This window comes from Rutilus rutilus (genome assembly GCF_951802725.1).
Source record: "Rutilus rutilus genome assembly, chromosome: 6".
NCBI classification, from domain to species: domain Eukaryota; kingdom Metazoa; phylum Chordata; class Actinopteri; order Cypriniformes; family Leuciscidae; genus Rutilus; species Rutilus rutilus.
The window spans coordinates 3,061,358-3,086,148 of NC_140214.1; the positions used below are offsets into that span (position 1 = coordinate 3,061,358).

Consider the following 24,791-nt stretch of genomic DNA (forward strand, 5'->3'; position numbering starts at 1 on the left):
AGTAAAAGGTCTCGGACTCGGATGTCTTTGGCTCAGTCTCAGCTCTCATTCCATGCGCTTTCATCCCACATCTACACTTCAGTAATGCCTTCATTCCCGTTTAAACATTTCAACTGAGAGCTCATTTGAACTTTATTGTGTTGAACGAACCGGTGATTTAATGAAGAAGGAGTTTAGAAAAGAACCACAATCCATTTTCTGTATTACATTCTCTCCATTTTTGTTTATTGCATATCAAGCCACAAAAACGACTTCGTCCATCCAAGTCCGGGATTTATGGAGAGATTCTTATAATCATGGCAAAGACGGAGGAAACACGCAGCAAAGTCTTTCAAGATGTTGCACGGAAATATCGAAGGACACCTGGAAAACTGAACCTTTTGAATATTTCAAGTGTATATTTTACACCTGTGGTCTGCGCTGGGGGAAAACACTCAACCACTGGGAGTTCACCATCACATAAAAAGTCTAAATAACACAAAACGTCCCTCAATATAATCTTAGCTAATATAAGGAAATGCTTATATTTTTTATAATCTGTGTAATAAATACAAACACTAAAAAAGCGACATACTAATTAAAGTTCTTTGTTTAAAATAAATGTTGCAAAAAAAAAAGACAAATGCAAACATCACAAAAACACTTGCAATAGTCATTTTTCAAACTCATCTAAAATAGATACAGTACTTTTGTCATTAAATATTATTCCAACATCTATAAGGAATGTTTCAAGTTAAATTATTATAGTTAAACCTATTATATAGGCCTTTAAAAAAAATCAACTTGTTGACCCGACCCATGGGCTTTAACTCCTGTGGAAACAGAAAAAAAGAGTGGATTATTGCTCTGATTATAATATTAATGTGCTGCAATAAAAAAAATAAAAAAAACACATTTTCTCACCCAGTTATGATGCAGTTTCTTGTTTGGATGTAAATGCCAGTGTAAATGACCTCACATCGCACAACGTTATTGGAGAAGTCCGACTCGGGCACGAGGAAGTCTGGATTGACAGTGACCTGTACAGGAAAACAGGATCCGATTTTTTAGAAATCCCGTCTGCGAACGCCGTAACGTCAGCATCGTCTTTCCTCAAAACCCATCATACCTTAAGAATGTAGTTCCCAGGAGCGACGTCTGTGATGTCAATCCATTGGCAGTCGATGTTGGCAGCGTATGTGTCGTGGCAGCCTGGGCTCAAACCCTGAAAATACAGCAGTGATATCTCTATTAAACCCAAACACTATATGTGACCCTGGATCACAAAACCAGACGTAAGTCGCACGGGTATATCTGTGGCAATAGCCAACAATACATTGTATGGGTCAAAATTATCAATTTTTTCTTTTATGCCAAAAATCATTAGGATATTAAGTAAAGATCATGTTCCATGAAGATATTTTGTGAATTTTATATCATAAATATATAAAATTTACTTTTGTGAGTGAATGCTGCACAATCGTGAACATAAATGAACAACTTTAAAGGAGATTTTCTCAATGTTTAGATTTTTTTGCACCCTCAAATTCCAGATGTTCAAATAGTTGCATCTCAGCCAAATATTGTCCTATCCTAACAAACCACACATCACTGGACAGCTTATTTACTCAAAGGACAGTTTTTGTGGTCCAGGGTCAGAAATGTGACAGAAATGTTTGCAATAGTTGAGCTGCTGGTCTGGTGTGTGTTTGTACCTGTGTGTGTGCAGTGCATGCGTATCGGCGGTGAAACCCAGCTTCGCAGCCAGTGTCTTCCAGACAGAAACTGGCCTTGTGTCCCTCAGCGACCTTCCGTCCAGTGCTGATGTCCAGGAGATCGTAGTGACTGAATGCATCCATGCTGTGATAGTGCCTGCATGTGGGATTCAACACAATTCACACGCATGAGTCTGATAATAATGCACTGTACATGTGTTTTCATAAGCACTACTATTACTATTGCTCGTACATAATGATTTGACCTAGCATACACCTCTAGTTATAAAACCAATATGCATCACTCATAAATTTTATAAAACAGATATGCATCATATTGCATCAGTCACATACATTTTATAAAACAGATATGCATCACTTGCATAAAAAAATAAAAGATATGCATCACTCACATACATTTTATAAAACCGATATGCATCACTCACATAATGCATCACTTGCATACATTTTATAAAACCGTTATGCATCACTAACATAATGCATCACTCATAAATTTGATAAAACAGATATGCATCATATTGCATCACCCACATACATTTTATAAAACCGATATGCATCACTCATACAAATGTTATAAAACCGATATGCATCACTTACATAATGCATCACTTGCATACATTTTAGAAAACCGATATGCATCACTCATATAATGCATCACTCATATAAATTTTATAATACAGATTTGCATCACTCACATAAAATTGATAAACAGTTCCGATTCTAACTGCATGAGAAGTGGTGTAAAAAGAACTACTGTATATTACATAGGCTAGTATATTGCTGTTTATTTTTTAAACTAATAAACAAAACTTTTTATTGAACTTTTAATGTATTTTATAATATTGCTGTTGCTCTCAAGTTATAAAAGCAATAGGCATGAACTGCAGTGGTTTTAGTACTATGATTTTATCATAATTTATAAAAATAATAATTAGCAAACCATTGAAATGCATCACATAAAATGTATAAATCAAACGGTTCTGATTCTAAATTCTGCTTGCATGGGCCGTGGAGTGAAATGAACTATCTTACATGGCCGAAGCACTGTGTATTCAGATTTTTAATACTAAAAAATTGAACTTTTTATTGAAAATAGCTGTAGCTCCAACTTTATGAAAGCAGTTTGCAGTGTCTGCACAACATTAAAGGAGGTTTTAGTGCTATTTTATAATAATCTAACAATTGTAATAGTAATGAGTATTGTATAATTCTTCCAACTCACTGATGACAGCTGTGCCACTCCCACTGATGTCTGGGTTTGACCGGCAGAAAGTCAGTCGTTCCCATGTTTCGGACTTTCTGTGGGAACCGAAGGAGAACCCTGTAGTCAATGTCTCTCACCGTGGGTCTGTACGCAGATCTGAGAGATGAAAGATATGAGCTTATGGATCACAGGGTCATGAGAGGTCACACACTGATGATGACTGCACACTAATGAATATAAGTTTGGATATGTTTGTAGAAGAACCTAAAAAGCTCTCACTAATATTCAAACCATGCAACATTTATTTCCAGACTACACTAAGTTATTCAACATGGTAAGAAATTGCAAACTCAACATGTCTGAAGAAAATTGACACTGAGGCATTTTTAAGTATCTAAATATGGGAAGCCGTTTTGACATTTTTTATTATATGCAGGATATAAATTTGTGATATCAACCATTGAATTTCTACTAGTAAAATTTTTTTATTCTTGATATCAACAATGACGTCATCACTCGCAGAAATATGAATTCTTGATATCAAGAATTCAATTTAAAAACTAGTAAAAACTATAATTCTTGATATCTGTAATTGTATTTTCACTATTAAATGTCACCATATAGGCTGCCATTCAAAATCAATTGCTGATATCAAGAATTGATTTCTTATTAGTTTAGCTTACTAGAAAATACCACTTTCACATATCAGAAATACAATTCTTATTAGTAAAAATCATCATTTTTGATGTCAATAATTAAGTGGTTACTGTAGTGCAAATGTCTGTTCTTGATATCAACTAGTAAAAATGTTCATTATTGATATCAATAATTCGACTGTCACTAGTGACAATGTTAATTTCTGATTTCATGAATGTACTAGAAAGCCATTTTAGAAATCTGAAATAACTCTCCTAATTATTGATATCAGAAATACATTTTCAGATAATAGAAAAAAATAATTTAACATTTTGACATACATTTACAGATATCAAGAATTAACATTTTAACTAGTCGCATCTGATATAAGGAATTTATGATTTTACAAGTAACCACGGAAATATTGATATAAAACATTATGATTTTTACAAGTAAGGATTGTATTTCTGATATGTGAAATTGGAAATTCAACTATTAAGAAATACATTTTTTATATCAACAATTGACCCTATGGTGACATTTAACTAGTCAAAATACAATTACAAGATATCAAGAATTATAGTTTTTTTATTAGTTGAAATTTAATCCTTGATATCAAGAATTCCTATTTCAGCCAGTGATGACGTCATTGTTGATATCAAGAGTTAACATTTTTACTAAGAGAAATGTAATTCCTGATATCAAAAATGGCCATGGTTAGTAGAAATCGAATTCCTGATATCAAAAATGGCCATGGTTAGTAGAAATCGAATTCCTGATATCAAGAATGAGCATTTTAACTAGTGAAAACTGAATTGTTGATATCAAGAATTCATATCCCGGGAATAATTGAAAGTCTAAATACTTTTTGGGGCCGCTGTAAATCTACACAGATAATAATTCATAAGATGAGGTGTATTCACACACCGCGCCAGGCAGTTCTCCTCCGCCGCGCACCGGAGCGCGTACATCTGGACGCGCTGGATATATGAGCCCGCCTGGATGGAATATGGATCTGGCACAAGGTCCGGAAGACCTGCAGACACGCACAACACAAGCATAACCTATACTGAAAACACAGCCTTTAAACAAACCCCGCGCATTGCCACATATGTTGAGGTTAAATTCGTGCTTTACGCACAGCTCACCGTTCTGGAAATACCTGGTGCCATACCCGGTGCCAGGCGGCGGTCTGCGGGGAATGAGCGTCCTGCCCCCGGGAGGATAGATGTTGTAGAAGACGGTATTCCTGTTGCGTGGATCATCTCCTGCCATACTTTCAGACGTTGTTCCCTGCTCGACTGGGACATTTGGAGCTTGCGCTCTCCCCGCTTCATTATTTCCATAATCTGAATCTAAGGTGTTTGGAGTCTCCGTGGGCGCGGCCAGCTGTTGGAGATTGGCAACCACTGGCGCCCTCCGTGCGGTATTTCCCCCTTGTGCAGGGGCTCTTCCACCGCCTGAGTATTCAGACAGGACCGTGGGGTTAGTTCTGGTTCCTCCTGGAGCTATTCTGAGCCTCTGGCGCACATGCATTTGACTGGCACCCGGTGCGCGGCTGTTGGCCACTATATACTGCATGCGGTCGGGGCCCAAAAGCGCGGTGGTGCTGTCCGGTACGCTGTTAGTGGGTCTCTCAACCGATTCCACTCGAATTCGCATGGTCCTGTCCCGGGAAGCATCTCTGCTCGAATAAACCCTGGACTGTCTTCTGGACGCCACCGGTGCGTGATACTCAGAGCCGGTGCTCATTAAACTGAACACCTGGCCGTTATTCACCCACTTGATCCGGTTCCTCCAGGGCGCGGAACTTTGCGCGCTGATAAAATTAGTCAGTCCTTGAAGTAAATATAAAACTAAAATCAAGTTTGGCATCTTGAGATACATTTTAAAACTGGACAGTCACTGATATGGGTTCCCAGCACAAATGATGTGGGACTCTGGAGTGCGTAAACGGCATAGTCCGAATCTTCCTTAGCGAGCCACTAGAAACGGGCAGAAGAGAAGCGGACGGACATTTATCAAACTGTGGGAGTTCACGCGCGCATGCACAGTCAGCAACATTCGCTCTTAACCCTTTCCTCGCCGAGGAAATTGGTGTCTCGATACTTTTGTTCAAACACCTCAGGCAAAAAGCTTTTTGTAGTGGGTTAGGCCTATACGTTTGATGAATTATCAAATACATTTACATGAAATGTATAAAACATAGTTTCAAACACATCATATTTCTTATATTTAAGTCTGTTTCAAACACATCATATTTCTTATATTTAAGTCTGTTTCATAAACAGAAGGTTTCAGGATTTTGGTAAAAGAGATGTTAAAAATCCTTTACCTGATTTGTTGCTCTCGGCCTTTTAATTGGCTTGTAAATCTGTCATTATGACTCTGTTGATCATTGTATTACACTGTAATGTCCACAGGATGGCAGTGTGCACTAACAGAAACACAGGCTGATTTAGATTCAGGTCATTTCTCTAGAATGTTGGATTCAAACCACTAACTGCACCAACAGCACACGGACATGCATTGAGAGGAACATAATGAACTGAAAGCTTGAACTGTGTTTTCAAGACAAGAGTATTTTTCACAAATGTCAAAATAAGGGTTTGATATCCTCATATGTTGCTCATTTCCAGTTTACACTCTGGAGTTTGGGGTCAATATGATAATATATAAAAATACAAATGATATATCATTTTTACTTCTCATCTATACGTTTATGCTGTATTTTGGAGAATATGAAGTATTTTTTTTTTTTATATAGGCTATATATATTTACCGCAAAATTCCTCAACTACACTATTAGCATGCATATAAAAAATGACATTTTTATTTTATGAGAAAAAAAACTTTTATGATGATCAAAATTAAATATGAGTGGCAACTCATATATGGCAACTTATGTGGCATTATTGCAAATTTATGAGAATTTTTGGTTGTTGTTTGAGGTCTTTTGAAGTGTTTGTGATTTTAAGTGTGACATGATACATGATTGTAATCACATATTATTTATTTCATTTAAACAAATGTCTAAAAATAATTAACTTTAGAATAATAAATTAATTTTACAATGTAAACAAAACCAACAAAAAAATCTGCAATAAGCAGACATGAACAGGAGTGAGGAATGAATGTGTGTGTGTGTGTGTGTGTGTGTGTGTGTGTGTGTGTGTGTGTGTGTGTGTGTGTGTGTGTGTGTGATCATATCTTCAGAAAAACAGAATCAAGCCCAGGTTTTCGGTGTGTGTAGATAGATAATGTAGAAAAAGCCACAAAATGTTATGCAACCAACATTTTGTATGTAAATAAACAGCAGCAGCGCAGCAGATCTATTCAGCCAAAACCTAATATATCAACATTATCATATATCCATCACAATGCCAAACACTCCTGGAGTTGTCATGACAAATATACATACTGCTAGTGTTTACTGGATATAACCACATTTGTACAAATGGATCAGCAGTTATGAAATTAAGAAACAATATTATGAAAAGAGGATTCCTCACAAAACACAATAATCAATTTCAGACCATTAGACCGTGAAAATGCGACAGTGAAAAACTGTTAACTGGTTAACAGAAAGCTTCCGTAGCCTACTATATACAGTGAATAACTTAAGGTGCATTTTTAAAATGTCATATGTGTTACCATTAGCGTTTGTGTGAATAAGACTGTGCAGCTTCTATATTAGGCCTCTACTATTAACTTCCCCGAGGAAAAGCTGCTTGTGATGAGCTGTGATTCATCACGTGACCCTCACCACCACTGTGATTGGTGGTTGTCACGTGTCAGTGTATTACAACGGTATAAAGCAGATATTAGTACTTCAATAGTTCGGAAAATTAACATCAGATAATGTAATTTAATAATAAAATAAGGACGTTTTTTTTTTTTTTTTAAGTTAGTCAGTAAAACCTAAAATGTTGCTACCGTATTTTTTACGGTAGATTTCTAGCAATCAGATGCCGTTTTTATTTATTTATTTTTACCGTAAATTTACCGGATTTTTTATACAGTCTAGGAGTGACATTCGTATGTGTCACTCAGTAGCGGGAATCACAGCGAGGACTAATAAAGCCAAACATGGCAATAGCTGCTGAGAGTAACGCGACACTACAACCAGAAATAGATGAGATGAGATGTGGAAACACCCCCGAGACAACCTCCATAAGAGCGCGCGACCCCACAGCAGCGACAGACACTCACACTCCCCTCAGCAGAAGATAGGCTACTAGATACAGTTTAGACTACAGTAAGTATCAAACATTACATTGAGTCTTTACTTGTGTGTCTAAAAGTGCAAAATGTGTAAAACAAATCACAAGCAGAAGCGTTGCTTTCCACCAGGTTTGTACATTGTATGTAAGCGAGCGAATATAGCAAATAAAATCTCAGTGTCTTTGGCGATCCTGGTTGTTTCACTGTTGGGTTTGTTGAATAAAATCTTCCCCGTGTTTCCTCCCGACATCAAACTAATGCTGCTACGCTTTTGAAATTATTTCATTCGTAAATCTAGGTTTCCAGAGCTGCACTCATCTTTGTGTGATTTTACGAAGATGGTCTTTAATGGTTTGAGCACAAGATTCCCCAAAAGGAATATATCTGATGCCACGTACAGAAACATTATTCTTCAAGGAATTCCCATCTAAATGATAGTGCCTAAAATAAGGGCTGAAGGTCACCTTTAATTAACTTCTGGAAACAGGTGAGAAAAATGCCTTTTTGCCGTTCAAGAGCTTTCCATCAGCTCTTGGGCTTGTGGATCATGGAATATATGACTTGTTTGGGACAAAAGTGGACGCGGACCCCCAGAATGGATATCTATATATCAATACTGATCTATAATTCAATGAACAAAATGTTTATTTGTCTCATTCTGTAGTGTTAACTGTGTGCGTAAAGCGCGCGTCTCCAAATGCGCACCAGGATTATTGCGCTCGAACGCGCTGAGAAAAAGATTCAACTAACACTAGATTTGTACGAAATGTAATTTGGATGGAAAGTCTATATATACACAAACTGTCTTCGAGATTCATTTTAATCGTGTATGAGAATTTAAATAGAATTTAACTACACTTTAAGAGTAATAGCCTTAACTGTCCCCAAAAAATAAGAGGAAATAAGCCCTACCCTTTGATACTATTTTAATAATAAGGCATTCATTCTTTTTAAATCTTGTACTAGTCATAAAAGGATAGTTACTGATTTAACTTTGTTGATATCGTGTTTTATGATGTTGAGATATGATCTACGCGTCATTGCGCTCTCGTGTTCCCAAAAGCTCGCATATGAGCGACATTCCCGCTGACACTTGTCTCCTGAAGGCTGTAATGTCCTTCGATTTCAACGCCTCAAATTGGTCAATGTGCATATTCCCATACTGAACATGGGATGTGTGAATGTGTCGTTGCGTCACGCGTTATGGAGATACATATGTCTGTGGTCACGTGTTATGCCATTAACCTGAGACGCCTATCTAAATATAAACTGCAGGCCAGACAGAAAAAGATGATATGTTCTGTGTCTGCTGGAAAGAAAAAAAACCCCAGTGTGAATTGCCAACTGGTTCAGAGTGGGTAATATCCACTGACCTGCTGCTTGTTCTGTTGGTAAACCAGCATGGCGATTCTGATTGATTAAGCTGGTCTTGCTAGTTAAACTGGTAAAGCAGGGTTTGGTCTTTGATTATACACAACAAGAGAATATAATTTATTATTATTTTTTATGATAATATAAAAATACAACATTTGCCTATTTATAATTAGAAATGTATGTAAAGGTATACCGCATGACAATAATGTCCATGAGTTCTATAAATTATTTATTTTAATGAATGTATTTACATTATTTCGTTGTTATTTGCATAAACAAAAATATAAAAATAACAAACCGAGTCAAGATGCTGTAAATAATATATACACACACACACACACACACACACACACACACACACACACACACACACACACACACACACACACACACACACACACACACACACACACACACACACAAATGCCAGTTACTCACAATAATCCAATAAAAAAACCTCAACATAAAATAATAGGAAATTATAATTACATTTTCATTGTTCGAAAGTGTCAGGCTCTATTAATAAACCTCTGACAAACACAAAATATGAGTCTGACATATGAGTGAAACGTCCCTCACACATTTACAGCTGCTTACGGCTCTTCAACTATCTCAGACATGAGGGTGTGTGTGACAGAAAAGTCCCTCGCGCAGTCACACACGTGCAGGCAAACCAAAAATTAGACACCAGATATCATTTTTTATATTTTTTTTACTAGAGGGTGCAGGACACTATAGTTCATTTATGTAAGCGAGGAGAGCAAAATAAAGTAAACTGTGACATATTACACCCAACAATTCTTCATACAGTGACTACCAGTAACATTTATGAAAATTTGGGACCAAAAATTATCCAGACACTTTTTCCTGAGCATGTTTTGCTGAAGTGTTTTTCCTTTAATTGCTAATGCGAACTTTTTACACACAGACTGAACAGAATGAAGCATTGCTTGCTGATTGGTTGAGCTAAACTGGTATTATCTAATTGTGTAGTTAAATTGAACAGCTGACAGATATTCAACATAATTCATGTGTGAGACAGTCTAACAGAAGGACGGACAAAACCAGTCAAATATCGACTGAGTTCTTGTCATATTTTATTACTATTTTCTAAACTATAGCGAATAAACTGTGATAATGAGAGAAATGTTGAAGGTGTCTGAATGCGTTTTGGTTTGACTGTACATCACAGTTTTATGATTCATCGGAATCAAAGAGTATTTGACGAGTCTGTGAGAGAAAAGCATAAGAATATCAAGTCTGGACTTCTTGGCATTTAAAAAGTTGATCTGCATCTGCTACTGTTTGAGGTGTTAAACACCGTGACGTTGGAGTTGTTCTCACCTCGTGGTCCCGGTGTTCACGGGGTCGAGGGGCCGAACCGGTTCAAGAACAGAGCATGCATTTCTATTTCCATCTCACAGTTTTCCTTCTCTCCTGACACTGAAGGCATGCGGCCTAAATATAACAGTAACACATGTAACCACGTGCTGCAACACGCAGGACTGAATGCACAGCAAACAGAGACTCTAAAAGACCCTAATCTCAGTTATCTTCAGAAAACATCTCAACGTCGTCTCAGATTTGCTAAGACAACACATTTGCATTTAAAAGTCAGACATTTCTCATCCAATTCACCCAAGAGCAGGGGTCTCCAACCTTTTTTCATTTGAGAGCTACTTTTTAAAAATGAAAGTGGACGAGAGCTACTCATGTAATACAATACTTAAATCTCTTAAATAATGTCTCATAACTCTCATATTAACAACTATCCAACTATGTTTTAGACCTAAAATAGTTTTTGTAGGCCTATATATGTCACCCTTAAATGTCAGAGAAAAGAACAGAATCAGAGATAACAATTTTTTTTGCATATTATACTGTAAAAACACATAATTATAGTTGATTTTATAGTGCATGATAACTAGAGATGAATTGGCATGAAAATTTCATTTCATGATTATAGTGACCAAAATGATCACGGTTCTCACAGAATCCTGTTCATAAAGTACTAATACTACACAATAAAATCAATTCACCAAGTTTTATGTGGAAAACCAGCAAATAACAAATAAACTTTGCATCAATATGCACTTTTTTGTTTACATAAACATTCAAATAATCACATTAAAAATGATGGCCAGATTTTAAAGGAGTGTCTTGCAACATGTTATCTACTAACATGTTCAAGGTCAAATAAAGTTTTGACAAAAAAGTTTTTATTAAAAGATAAACCTCGCATATTTCAGCCTTTAAATAATTTTTATAAAAAGAATGAGTCAAAAAAGGTAAATTACTGACATTTACAATGCACATTAGCTTATCTTTTATTATTAATAGTAAAATTCGGTCCGATTTTCCCGTTGGCGTCTGTCGTTGCTATGCAACCATGCACTGCGCTCTCCACAACGACAAAGAAGTTTTAGTTCTGAGACCCCTGCCCAAGAGCAAATGATCTGGCGCATTAATTTTATACACTGAACAAAATTATAAACGCAACACTTTTGTTTTTGCCCCCATTTTTCACGAGCTGAACTCAAAGATGTAAGACTTTTTCTATGTACACAAAAGGCCTATTTTTCTCAAATATTATCCACAAATGTGTCTAAATCTGTGTTAGTGAGCACTTCTCCTTGGCCGAGATAATCCATCCACCTCACAGGCATGGCATATCAAGATGCGGATTAGACAGTATGATTATTGCACAGGTGTGCCTTAGGCTGGCCACAATAAAAGGCCACTGTAAAATGTGCAGTTTTACTGCGTTTATAATTTTGTTCAGTGTATATATATAATCTAATGAGAATCACAACCAACAATAAAGAATATTATTATATACATATATGAACATTTATCAAATTTATGATACGAACATTTTGGCCGATACCGACAATTCCTTATATTTATCGACAGCGCAGGCTTTATCTAGATCCGAAATCACATGTTATTATGTACAAATCTCTTGAGCCTTATTTTAAATAAATACCGCTCAAAAATTACATTCTATTAAAGCTACAATATGTATTATTTTTTCGCCACTAGGGGTCGCTAACCTCTTACAATAACAAAGGCGTAGGTTGATGACGCATAAGCGGAATTATTGAACTTGTCGTCATGCTGATGGATCTAATAATGTTATGGATGAGTGAATACACTGATGTTTTTAACATGACTGTGGGATGAAGCAGAGCGCGAGTGCTAATGAGAGACAGATCTCAGCGCCACACGCGAGTCCCGCGGATATAAAGAATTAATACTCACAGGGCAGTTTATTAGACGAATGAAGCTTGTGAGGGAACGCAGCGCTGTTTCACTTGCTCTACACTATCACACTAAACTGCATTTGAGTGTGTTGAAAGTTATAATGTTATTCTATGTGTTAGTTTGTCTGTATGAGACTAGCAGTGAGCTAGATCAACATTAGAATAACATACTGATCATATTCTAACATTTCATCATGTTGAGCTATATAACATTGATTAGTTTTATGTACATTTGCTCTCCTGTCTAATAAAGCTCATGTAAGAGCATCGTTAGCCGCGGACGCTAGCTCTCGGCATCTCGAAAACGCCACGCTGATATTGATCCTCGTTTTAGTTCTCCTTTTGTCCCAAAGTCTGCTTGCCACGGTCCATAATGTTTGAACGAAACAACAACAGCGTGAGCGCGCCGCTAGACGTAACGCAGTTGTCCACGTCTGTCGCCATGGTTACTACGAGCGGAAACCAGGGATAACGCGGATATTACGTCATTGAAAGGCGACACTGACCAGGGACGAGCCATTATTTAAAACTGGAATTTCTCTGAAATGAAAAATCTTTGGGAACTTTTGGGATATTGTAAGTACACAGCTGCAGGAAATACATCACACTGTGCAAGTGATTTTTGGATATTTTATTTAAAAAAATCTTACATATTGTAGCTTTAAGTAAGTGTGCAAGACTGTCCAAGGTCTGAACAATGTCAAAGCACACAGTACACTTAGCACACACTAAATCCACACCATCTCTGGTAAGCAAAGCGTATCCCATCATTCTCCACGTCCAGGAACTCATGTGCCTTGATTTCTAGGAAAACTTTCCAGTGTAAGTTTCATTGATTAGATGTTACATATTTGTGTATATATAGTGTTGCACATTTTATTGGAGTAGAGACTGCAGAAATTATATGTAGTTTGTAAAACGTTTGAAAATGACGCACCACAATCAAACACTGGTTAAGTGTGTCCCATTGAGTAAACAAAAATCTTAAAGGGACAGTTCACCCAAAAATAAAAATTCACTCATTGCCATTTCAAACCCGTAAGACTTTCGTTCATCTTCAGAACACAAATTATGATTAGTTTGAGGAAATCTGAGAGTTTTCTGTCCCTCCATTGACAGTCTAAGCAATTACCACTTAGACGCTTTAAAAACTAATCCATATGAATTGAGCGGTTCAGTCCAAATTTTCTGAAGAGACTCGATCGCTGTATATGTTGAACAGAATTTAGGCTTTTATTCACATATAAACATTCATCAACGCAGTTATCAGTGTGAATTCTTGTTTCAGTGTTTATTGTATAATGTATGATCACATATCATATCGCCAGTCTAAATACTTGATCCTCATAAAACAAGGAAGGGAATGTTCCTGATGGTTCATGTGCACTGACAGTACTTCAATAAAGTTAGCATTGACAGTGTGGCAAACTAGACATGACTGAAATGACCTTGTGTTTGAGTGTCTGTTATGTGTTTGCTTTGGCATTGACTTTTAATAAATGTTTGAATAAACATAAAACCAGGCCAACATTGCTGGAAAACTGTGCAAAATAATTTACCTAGACACTGAGGCAATTTAATAAGCATATCATGAAATTATTAAATAAATAAAATGTTGCAGACAACAAATAAAAATACACTGACATATTAGCAGATAAGTTACTCTTAATAAAAGCTACTAAATACATCTTCAACAGTGTAATTAGATTACTGTACTAATTACTCTCTCTAAAAAGTATTGCATCAATTACTTTCTAAATTCCATATCAACCTGGATACAGTTTAACAATATCAGATAGACATGAAAATGCTCTTTACATTTGTTCAAATAAATCATATAAAATTGCATAAATTACTATTGAACTGACTAAAGGATTTAAAGGGAGGTTACATTAACAGCATACATTTTAACAGTAAACTTAAAATGTTTATGTTAAATCCACTGTTTTTGAATTGTTCTGTAGTCTATACAGTATTTAATGCAATTACATCAGAAGTAAATGTAATTCAATTACAGAGAAATTAAGAGTAATCCTTTACTTTAAAAGTAATTCAATTACAGTAATTAATTACTCAGTCATGCATTACACCCAACACTGCATATTAGCATAAACAAACAAAGAAGCTAATGAAATATTACATGACATTTGGATAAAACTAAATAAATTATAATATATTTGATTTTATCAATCAATAAATTCCACTAGAAACAAACCTTGTTGTATTATTTTAATTTAATACTGTGATGCTGCTTTGATACAATCTGTATTGTGAAAAGCGCTACACAAATATACTTGACTATATTATAATAAAAATATGACGTATGCATAAAAATAAGGTGTAAAATGAAGAATGACGCAATATTAAATCTATACTGAACAAAATTAAATGAATAAATCATGAAATGTATTGTGTATTCATTGTATTTTTTTATTTCAACATTTTGTTTTGAAATGATTGAAATCAATATTTTATAGCCCTCATATTTTGCACTGTAAAGATTTTCAAGATGGTTTACAGAAAAATGCAGTTACAGAAAAATGAAAACACATTCATACTCGCATACACCGTTCATCTCTGGACAGCCCAGAGAGCAGTGCATGTTTTTAATAAAACATAATAACAGGCTCTTGCCTTCAGTTTTAAAATAAGTTCGAACTTCATTATGTTATTTACAAAAGTCGTCTAGTGGCAGAAGCCATATCTACGTATGATGCTATTTACAGTTCTATACACACACATCTTCATTCTGGAGATGCTGCAAAGAGAAAGAAGAAACAGCCGATGAGAAAAACACCTTTATAATGAGGCATGTGTATAAAAGAATGGAGATTCTTACCTATAATGCATTCAGCAGTGAGTTCTGAATGTCTTCATAAACTTGGTTATAAAGCTCCTCTCTAGATTTCGTCCCATCCAGATAATCTGCAGATGCAAATAGTCCACGTGAGTTACAGATTACATGGGTTGCGGATGCCGTTTCATCACTCTTACTTAGTATTCTCGTCTTGTTTCCAATCAAGAAGCATTAACTAGAGAAGTCAAATGACATAAGAAATTATATCTTGTTTTCTGGAAAAAAAAAAAAAAAAAAAAATGTATTATGAGTTTTTGCTTCAAATCTGCCAATGGGGTGAGAAAAATAACTCCTTTTCCATTTGAATTAAGATTATTTTTCATACCCATTGGGTTTTCTCAACCCGTTGGCAGATCATTTTGCTTGTTTTAAGCAAAAACTCACATCATTTGATTTTTTTTTCTAATTTCTAGTCATTTTACTTCTCTAATAAATGCTTCTTGATATAAGAATGTTTAGATATTTGGACTGGAAAATGTTTTTTTTTTTTGGTAGTGTGTATCCAAGTAAGACTTACGGATATCTAAGTTGTTGCTTTCCATCTCCGTCCTGTGTTTCAAGTACATGGGCCACACGTGGCCATCAAACAGACCAGGAGGATCAGGAACGGTGTAAGTTCTTGTACTGATAGGGAAGAGGATTTGTTAGAGGAAAAAAGAATAATAATTTGACCAAACATCTGCAAACATCAAAAATAAATCACCTCCTTCTCCTTTTGCACTCCTCGTATGGAATGGTGACGTAGTAGCTCTTGTTGTAGACTTCGAGCAAAGGCCTGGAGGTGGAAACAAGAGGAATCCATCAACCTTACAGTCACGTCTTTATGTGTCAGTAAAGCCTGAGTCAGAAACACCTACTTGTAGTTGTAGAGAATAAATCCCTCTACGATGAGTATGTGGACCTCGCGCTCCAGGTCCGAGTCGTTGGTGGCGGAAACACTCACGCCATGAGAGCGAGCGAACTTCACCGGGCTCTCCATCCACCCTTTAATCGTGCTCACCATCGCATCCATGTCCATGGCCGTCATCACTGCACAAGGAGACAGAAAACAAGACGTGTCTCACATGCTAGGATATTGGGAACATTAAAGCAATGCATTAAAAATGTTTTCTCTTCTTTAAATATTTTTTTGTCCTTTCTCCTTTTTTTTTTAGGGATGTTGATAATTAATATCATAACACTGAAATTTACACTAGCAGTCTAAGGTTTGGACACACTTAAAAAGAGACACAAGCTTCGTTTTGGACATTCATGACGTTCATCCTGGGATGCTTTTATAACTTTAGGGCCAGATTTACTAACAGCTACTCTCAGGATTTACTAAAGACACGCAGTGAAGAATCAGCGCTGGAAAGGCGAGGACAGGGTTATTTTTGTGGCTGAATTTATTGCATATGCATTTGTAGGAGTTTCCCTTTCAGATGGAAAAATAACGAGAGGAGAATATTTAAATGATCATGCAAGGTTTGCGCCATTATTTACCGGCCAAAAAAAGCATGTCTTAAATCAGACGCTAATTGTGTTGGTCATTATGGAAAATATCTGTATTCCTCATCATCAGTAGATCACATGCAGAAGTTTCCTCTCCCATCTGCACTTTTATGGGATTGCACACTCAGGCTAATTTGCTCTGTTTAGTAAATCTAGCTCTTGGTGAAGGAGGAGGAACATGCATAATTATTTCCTTCACTACACTCTTAAAAATTATTGGCATTAATTGTTGCCTTAAATAACCTTTGACATATCTGGAACCTTTTCAAAGCACGAAAGGTTCTTTAGAGTGGAAAAATGTTCTTTTATTCTAAGTAACAAAATGGTTCCGTTAAGAACTTAAGACGGAATCTTTTGGAACCTTCATTTTAAAGAGTGTGTCTGCTCCAATTTTTGTTTTTAAACTCACAAGCACAGTTTTATATCTGCCGACAAAACTACGTTTTCAGGTGTGTCCAAACTTTTGACGTGCAATGTAAGAAAAATATATTTTTGCTGGGTTTTAGGTGTATGTTACAGAAAAGCAAACATCAGAATGTTTATGGAAAGGTGGGAATACATTACTGTTTCTCTTCCCACAGCGAAAGCCACTCTTACCATCCCATTGTTTAAAGCCGTCCTCCCCGAACTCTATTTGATCTTGGGGCTGCAATAACAGTGACCAATAAAACAAAAAGGTGTAGATGGCTCAGGCAGTGCTGGTCCCACCTGGACATGTGACGCCAAGCACTCAGGCTAGTCCTCTAAGTTCAATTTGAATTGCGTTGAGGAGGCAGAATTAACATAATTTGGTTGCAATGCACTAAATGTGCATTTGTTGGATTGAATTATCTTTATAAGCATGTTGCAATGCGATTGTAGAAGAGCCTCCAATGACAGTTAGGAATGTGTGTGTGATGCACTTAAGAGGTGTTATAAAAGATATCGATATGGGCGCTAGTGTGATGAAGGCTTGCCAGATCCTCTTACATGCATTAGAATGATAAATGCATGAGCAAGAGAATCATATTAGTGGGGTTTAATGCTGCAAATGAATGCCTGTGAGACTCTACAGCATGTTAGGCACCACAAACGGCATTCATTTGTTGCCTTTGAGGTTGGCTGTCCAGGAGAACACCAGCATAGGGTTCATGAACCACATGGAACCAACAATACGGACAAAGGATCCATAAATACAATATATGATTAAGTCCTACATGACTTTACCTTTTCCGTCCCTTGCTCTATATTCTATATAGTCTAGATACTACACAATAATATATGAAGTATTTGGACACTTAGCCTACATGAAATTGATTGCATTAGATGATATGGTGACAATCAATAACATTCATGCACTCTTAAATATGTTGCATAAATGTCCAAATATTTATAGGGCCACTATATATGACAAGTGTAATGGAATCTATCCATACCTTGAAAAAATCATCTTGATGCACCACACAACAGTTTGGTAAGTTCTTTATGAGTCTTCCCGTCAAAGTTGTCTTGCCTCCATTGGTCACACTGTAATAGACACATTATTAAACGATGAGATCATTCAATAGATGTTCAATATAAGCTCTTGTGGGTTATACTCACCCCCCAATTCCAATAATAAACTTCATTCTGATCTTTGTTGATCTTGGTCTTCGCAGTAGGACACTAGCAAAGGAATCGCTTCCTTTATTTCGGTCGGGAATGCTTTCTATCTATCTCCTTCTCTCTCTGCCAGAATCTCCCTCTCTTTACTATTTCATTGATGGACTAGGCTTTCGCCCTCGTTATATAGGCGGCTGGGCTTTGCGTCATGTAGACGCGGGTAGCTGGCCAATCAGGCCGCTCTATGGGAACCAATCAGCGATTGAGCCGTCTTGCCAATTTGCATACTGGCACCGTTCCATAGGCGCACCTGTTGCTCTTCGTCAGCAGGTCGCGCGCTGCGCGGCCACGAGGGGCAATTAAAGAGTGGAAATATACCACGAAATCATGCCAAGTAGCACAGTTTGTGTTTAACACATGACCAACACTATCGAGGTTAAAGACGCGAATACACGCAGGCGAATACACACAACGAACCATTTACTGACAATTCTAATATAGGCTAATAATAAAGACTAGCGATTTTACAGTGATTTATCGTCGGTTCACTTGTTACTTTGACATTAACCCATTACTTGTGGTTACAATGGAGGATTTTTAATCACAATGTAATAATAAAAACAGTCTTTACAGTGATTTAACTTGTTACTTCACAAGTTAACCATTGTTTTATTATAGTAAAAGTGTAGTAGCCTAAACGTTTTCTTTTTGGCGGATTGATTACCATTTGTATAACCACAGTTTTATATATGTATAATATCTATTATATGATAGTTTTTACTATGATAGCCTATAGTAATCATGGTACAATAGTGGAAAACTGACAAAAACACAAGGTTTTCCATCAATAGGCTTATGAATTGTGGATTTTGGGTCAAAAAATGTATGCACACTGTTAATGTAAGTTAACTGATTATTAAATCCCATAATCAATGCAGTCAAATTGCTATTATTAAACAGACTACCACTAAAATAAAGAACACATTCTAGTATGCATGTCTTCAATATAATGCATAATACAATAATATAATATAATAATATGTACTTTTGTCTTTGTGCTCATCGTCTCACATAATTTCTGAGATCAGATCACAGAGCAAAATGTCAAATAAAGATAAGACAGGCACGTGGCATTAGAGCACATTTCCTCTGCTGATACTTGACCATCCTGATTAAATGTTTCCAATTACTGGACGTGTCTTCTTGGCACAGCGTGAGGGAACTTTTCTCCCGGCGTGAGGTGAAAGCTCTCAGTAACGCTATATTTGGCATGATGTGTGACCATTCATCACGGTACAAATGCTTCTGACGCAACAAACATAAATACCAGACCATCAGTTTTAATAGCAAATACCCAATGGCAAGAGCTCTGTTCCTACACCTGACCTAGACAGCATCAAAATGCACAATATTAAGACATCTTCTTTTAGCCAAATATAATGCATATACAAAAAGGAAGACATTTGGTTTGGAACCAAAACTGTCATTATTCATTGTCTTGATCTTAATAAAACTAATTCATGTTTAGAGTCCAAGTGTATACGTGTGTTCTTTTTATGACTATTGCAACAGTCATTGTTAATATTCTATCATCCTGTATAATCTTTTATCTTTCTGTCATTTATAGCTATCAGTCATCTGACATTGAGGAGCTGAACATCAATATAAAAAACAAATATAAAACACTTTGAACCTTTGGTTTTATGATTCAATAACTGACAGGAGTCACACAAGTTTCCTTTTATGTCAGTAAACAAACACGTGAAAGTGTACAATGTGTACTGAGAATAATCACACAGCGGTATAAAGATCTTTATCAAAAAAATACTATACTTCAGTCATTTTTTTAAGTACTAGTGAAACTAAATACTTTAATTATATTTCCAATGCCAAAAATCATGCTTTTTACTCTTATTTGATTAGACTTTCCAAGTCTTTATAACCTGTCGTATTTACCGGGTTATAATGATTTACATTTTTTATCTTTAATATATACAGTATATATAGTTAATCTATTTTGAAAGCTAAGAAATAAATATTGTCTTGTTTTTATATAAAATAATTTTATAGAATTAAATATGGAAATTTGGGTTACATTTCTAAATGAAAAATATTTAAAAGCATTTATTAATCTTAGTTTTGTTAATTCCAACATTTACTGATACATTATTAAAATCAAAATCTGTTCATATTATTTAATGGACCTTAGTTACACTTGTTACATTGCACTCACTCAAAAAATGTACTTAGAGTTAAGGTTAGGGTTTGGTTTAGTTACTTGTAATTATGCATAATTTACTGTTATTACTATAGTAAGTACATGTAGTAACGCGTAACTACGTCACCTTAAAATAAAGTGCAACCTTGAGCTAACATGAACTAACAATGAACAGCTGTATATTTATTAACTAACATTAGCAGAGATTAATAAATATTGTAACAAATGTATTGCTCATTGTTAGTTAATGCATGAACTAATGTTAACTAATGGCCCCTTAATCTTTTAGCTAAATGCTTTAACTTTAAATAGAGATGAACAGGAAAAGCCAAAAGACTTTGTTTACTAGGTCAAAGTTGAGTTTTTCCAGCATGGGCTCGGGTTGCATTTGTTGTGTTTGTGACATTCAGATATCAGATGTGTTATTATGAGTCACTCACCTCATTCCTGACCCATGAACATTCAGAATAGAGTGAGTGTCTGATACAGCGTCGCGTTATTGAATTAAACACCAAATCCCGCTCGTCTATCTATATCTGGCCTGAGTAATGCAACTGGAAACTGGAAAACACAAGGCTTGACAGTTATATTTACCTTTTATTAGTCATCACATCATCAATGTTAGCAACTTATTGGACATCCTATACAAATGATTTACACACAGTACACTGTTAAACAGTCTGATAATGTACATTATACAATAATGTGGATGAAATTATCCCATCAAAATGCATTATGAGCACGTAGAAAACGGACAGGTCCAGTCCTGCATGCTGATTGGTCAATCCATGACACTACATTAACTAACTAACATTTCTTGTATTTTTCATTGTGAAATTAGTCACTGTGTGTCGAGCAGAAAACATTAGATAACACTTTACAATGAAGGTCCCATTAGTTTAGCTAACATTAAAAGTGCAATTATTGTATTTATTAATCTTTAACGTTCACAGTTAGTTCATGTCAGCTCAAGTGCATTAAGTAATATTAACACAGATACAAGTTTTGATTTTAAATAATGTATGAGCAGATGTTGAAATTAACATTAACTGATTAATAAATGCTTTAGAAGGATTGTTCATTCATTGTTGATTCATGTTAACAAATGGAGCCTTATTGTAAAGTGTTATTTTTATAAGAACTCAGTATCTGATGTCTAACCCATAAGTACCCATAAGGCATTATGAAGGGAGGGATAACAAGCTCCGCCTCTCAGGATGTCATAACAAGCTCCGCCTCTCGTGATGTCATAACAAGCTCAGCCTCTCGTAATGTCATAACAAGCTCCGCCTCTCGTGATGTCATAACAAGCTCCGCCTCTCGTGATGTCATAACAAGCTTCATGATGTCATAACAAGCTCCGCCTCTCGTGATGTCATAAGCTTCATGACGTCATAACAAGCTCCGCCTCTCGTGATGTCATAACGAGCTCCGCCTCTCGTGATGTCATAACAAGCGCTGCCTCTCGTGATGTCATAACGAGCTCCGCCTCTCATGATGCCATAACGAGCTCCGCCTCTCGTGATGTCATAACGAGCTCCGCCTCTCGTGATGTCATAACAAGCGCTGCCTCTCGTGATGTCATAACGAGCTCCGCCTCTCGTGATGTCATAACGAGCTCCGCCTCTCATGATGCCATAACGAGCTCCGCCTCTCGTGATGTCATAACGAGCTCCGCCTCTCGTGATGCCATAACGAGCTCCGCCTCTCGTGATGTCATAACGAGCTCCGCCTCTCGTGATGTCATAACAAGCGCTGCCTCTCGTGATGTCATAACAAGCTCTGCCTCTCGTGATGTCATAACAAGCGCTGCCTCTCGTGATGTCATAACGAGCTCCGCCTCTCGTGATGTCATAACGAGCTCCGCCTCTCATGATGCCATAACGAGCTCCGCCTCTCGTGATGTCATAACGAGCTCCGCCTCTCGTGATGCCATAACGAGCTCCGCCTCTCGTGATGTCATAACGAGCTCCGCCTCTCGTGATGTCATAACAAGCGCTGCCTCTCGTGATGTCATAACAAGCGCTGCCTCTCGTGATGTCATAACGAGCTCCGCCTCTTGTGATGTCATAACGAGCTCCGCCTCTCATGGAAGCACACTGAGCTGGATGACAGAGTCTATGTACAAGTACAGTATTACTCACTATATCACCGCTCATGCCAAACACTTCATCTGTGTTCAGAGTATCGTTCTATCACACTACTTGAACTAGTTCTACAGTTTATGCATATTGTGCACAGAATTGATTGCATACTGTGATTACTGTATTCCACAATGCAATGCACTCAACTTGACCTTCAATTTACAGTGTGATGCATGAAAAGGAAATCATATCAACCATGATTTTGTCTTTTAGACAAAACTGCATTGAAGGGATAGTTCACCCCCAAAAATAAAACTCTCATCATTTACTCAAACCTGTATGAGTTTCTTTCTTCTGTTGAACACAAATGAAGATATTTTGAAGAATGTTGGCAATCAAACCATTTGGACCCCATTGACTTCCAAAGTAGGAAAGAAACACTATGGATGTCAATGGGTGCCGCCAACTGTTTGATTGCCAACATTCTTCAAAATATCATCATTTGTGTTCAACAGAAGAAAGAAACTCATACAGGTTTGAGTAAATGATGACAGAGATTTCATTTGATCCCTAATCCCTTTAAAATGAGATTATAACTGGATGCTATTTGCGGACTAAAACATGCAATGCACTGCAAAATGATTCTTACTCAGTATTTTTGTCTTGTTTTCCAGTACAAATATCGAAACATTCTCAAATCAAGATACATTTACTTACTTCAGGTATAAAGTGAGTTTATCCTTAAAACAACCTGTCAATGGGCTCGGAAAAATAAACTTCATTCAAAGAGAAAACAAGATTATTTTACTGATAAAAGCACAAACTCACTTCATTTTCAGTTTCATAAAGCAAGACTGAATATCTGAATAAGTAATTGTACTTCTCCAGTAAATGTATCTTGATTTAAGCATGTTTAGATATTCGACGAACATTCAGATTAAGAAAATCATTGTTTGAGGTCATGTGACACAGCAATGGGGAACATTCCATTTGGAATATTACTTTTAAATGTTCTCTGAACATTCCGAACCAAACAGTAACATTTAAAAAATGTAAGCAAAATGTCCAACTAAACCGTTTCAGAAAAAAACACTGCGTGAACGATGCATAAATAATGTTTTGAGAACATTATTAAAGACCAGATAACTTTGAACGAACGTTCTATAAACGTTACTGAGAGAAGGTTTGTTCATGACTTTGAGAGAACCTTGCCAGACCGTTCCCTGCCTTCTGAATCTGAAATATTAAAGACATGTATTAGTCACAGTGAACATGACGCCCAGAGTGACCTGTATGTCTCACAACCTTCACTGAGTCTGTTCATGTGCTATACATTTACTCAGTTTCAAAGTCAACATGAATGTCAAGTTTTCAAAAGAAATCCTGATTTGCTTTTATTGCTGAGAACTTTTTTACATCATTGAATTACTGCATTAAACACTGACTTTTTTTTTAGAAAGGATGAATTATTGCAGCTCTAAACAATGACTGAATAATTATTTGGCATGATAAATAAAGTTGTTTTCGTGGCAAGTTGTCCGATTAAAGATTATGGAGACAAGCATGATTTCATATTGACTTTAAAACCTGTAAGCGGCTGCATTATGTAACAGGGAGAATAGTTTCCCATTGTGGAAGCGGTCGGCATCTGTACATGTTTCAACAGCCGACTCAAGTTATAATCCGGCTGGTGTAAAACACATCTGTACAACACAGACGACAGATGTTTGAGTTCAGAAACAAAACGAGGATTAGAAAAGAGAGTCCGTGAGCGTCTGTTTTCTCTCTCGGTCACACTTACTCCGCTGTGATCCGCTAGTGAAGTGATCCAGGTCAAAGGTCAGGGCGTATGAACACACTTCACTGTAGACACAGAGGCGTTCTGAAATGTTGATGATTGTGTTTGTCCACATGATTGTTCTTTAAAGGATCATCTTTGGAAAATGACATGCACAGATGAATCCCCGACTCCTGACTCCAGGTTTATCTGTGGATGAGACAAAGTACATTTATAATTAATCACACTTATTTTAGATTTTAGGAATGTTTTATTTGCTTTTTATTTATCTAATGTCTATCTATCCATCTATCCATCCACCCGTCTGTCTGTCTGTCTATCTGTCCATCCATCCACCCATCCATCC

At 36.5% G+C, this 24,791-nt stretch overlaps 4 protein-coding genes across 5 annotated transcripts in view; all 4 read right to left on the minus strand.

Annotated features, from left to right (window-relative positions):
* Positions 1-24,791, minus strand: part of LOC311292270 (lipoprotein lipase) — a 632,457-nt gene that overhangs the window by 287,251 nt on the left and 320,415 nt on the right. The gene's annotated exons all lie outside the window — the stretch shown is intronic.
* On the minus strand, positions 206-5,551 carry loxl5b (lysyl oxidase-like 5b). Its single transcript, XM_084412100.1, has 7 exons — positions 4,704-5,551; positions 4,483-4,591; positions 2,938-3,075; positions 1,695-1,851; positions 1,109-1,204; positions 904-1,019; positions 206-812 (listed from the first exon to the last, which is right to left on the minus strand). The coding sequence occupies exons 1-7, from the start codon at positions 5,440-5,442 to the stop codon at positions 806-808; spliced, it is 1,362 nt and encodes a 453-aa protein (XP_084268226.1). The 5' UTR covers positions 5,443-5,551; the 3' UTR covers positions 206-805.
* nmrk2 (nicotinamide riboside kinase 2) lies at positions 14,910-18,504 on the minus strand. 2 transcript variants are annotated; one of them, XM_084412388.1, is made up of 8 exons: positions 18,346-18,504; positions 18,180-18,270; positions 17,362-17,410; positions 16,131-16,302; positions 15,977-16,048; positions 15,791-15,897; positions 15,256-15,341; positions 14,910-15,174 (listed from the first exon to the last, which is right to left on the minus strand). In XM_084412388.1, exons 1-7 carry the CDS (start codon positions 18,369-18,371, stop codon positions 15,256-15,258), a joined length of 603 nt encoding a protein of 200 aa, XP_084268514.1. In that variant the 5' UTR covers positions 18,372-18,504; the 3' UTR covers positions 14,910-15,174. The 2 variants fall into 2 exon arrangements, with proteins under 2 accessions (XP_084268514.1, XP_084268515.1); XM_084412389.1 differs by lacking the exon at positions 17,362-17,410.
* Positions 23,060-24,791, minus strand: part of atcayb (ATCAY kinesin light chain interacting caytaxin b) — a 28,043-nt gene continuing 26,311 nt past the window's right edge. The window contains exon 13 of the mRNA XM_084411905.1: positions 23,060-24,634. The gene's annotated coding sequence lies outside the window, so the exon portion shown is untranslated. The remainder of the gene's footprint in view (positions 24,635-24,791) is intronic.

Coding starts and splice junctions, on each gene's coding strand:
- loxl5b (XM_084412100.1), bottom strand. CDS start 5,442: ATGTATCTCAAGATGCCAAACTTGATTTTAGTTTTATATTTACTTCAA. Junction 1,852..2,937: donor GAGTGGCACAGCTGTCATCA/GTGAGTTGGAAG, acceptor TCCCACATGCAG/GCACTATCACAGCATGGATG. Junction 1,205..1,694: donor CATGCACTGCACACACACAG/GTACAAACACAC, acceptor CTGTATTTTCAG/GGTTTGAGCCCAGGCTGCCA.
- nmrk2 (XM_084412388.1), bottom strand. CDS start 18,371: ATGAAGTTTATTATTGGAATTGGGGG. Junction 17,411..18,179: donor ATCAAGATGATTTTTTCAAG/GTATGGATAGAT, acceptor CTGTTATTGCAG/CCCCAAGATCAAATAGAGTT. Junction 16,303..17,361: donor CGGCTTTAAACAATGGGATG/GTAAGAGTGGCT, acceptor CTCCTTGTGCAG/TGATGACGGCCATGGACATG.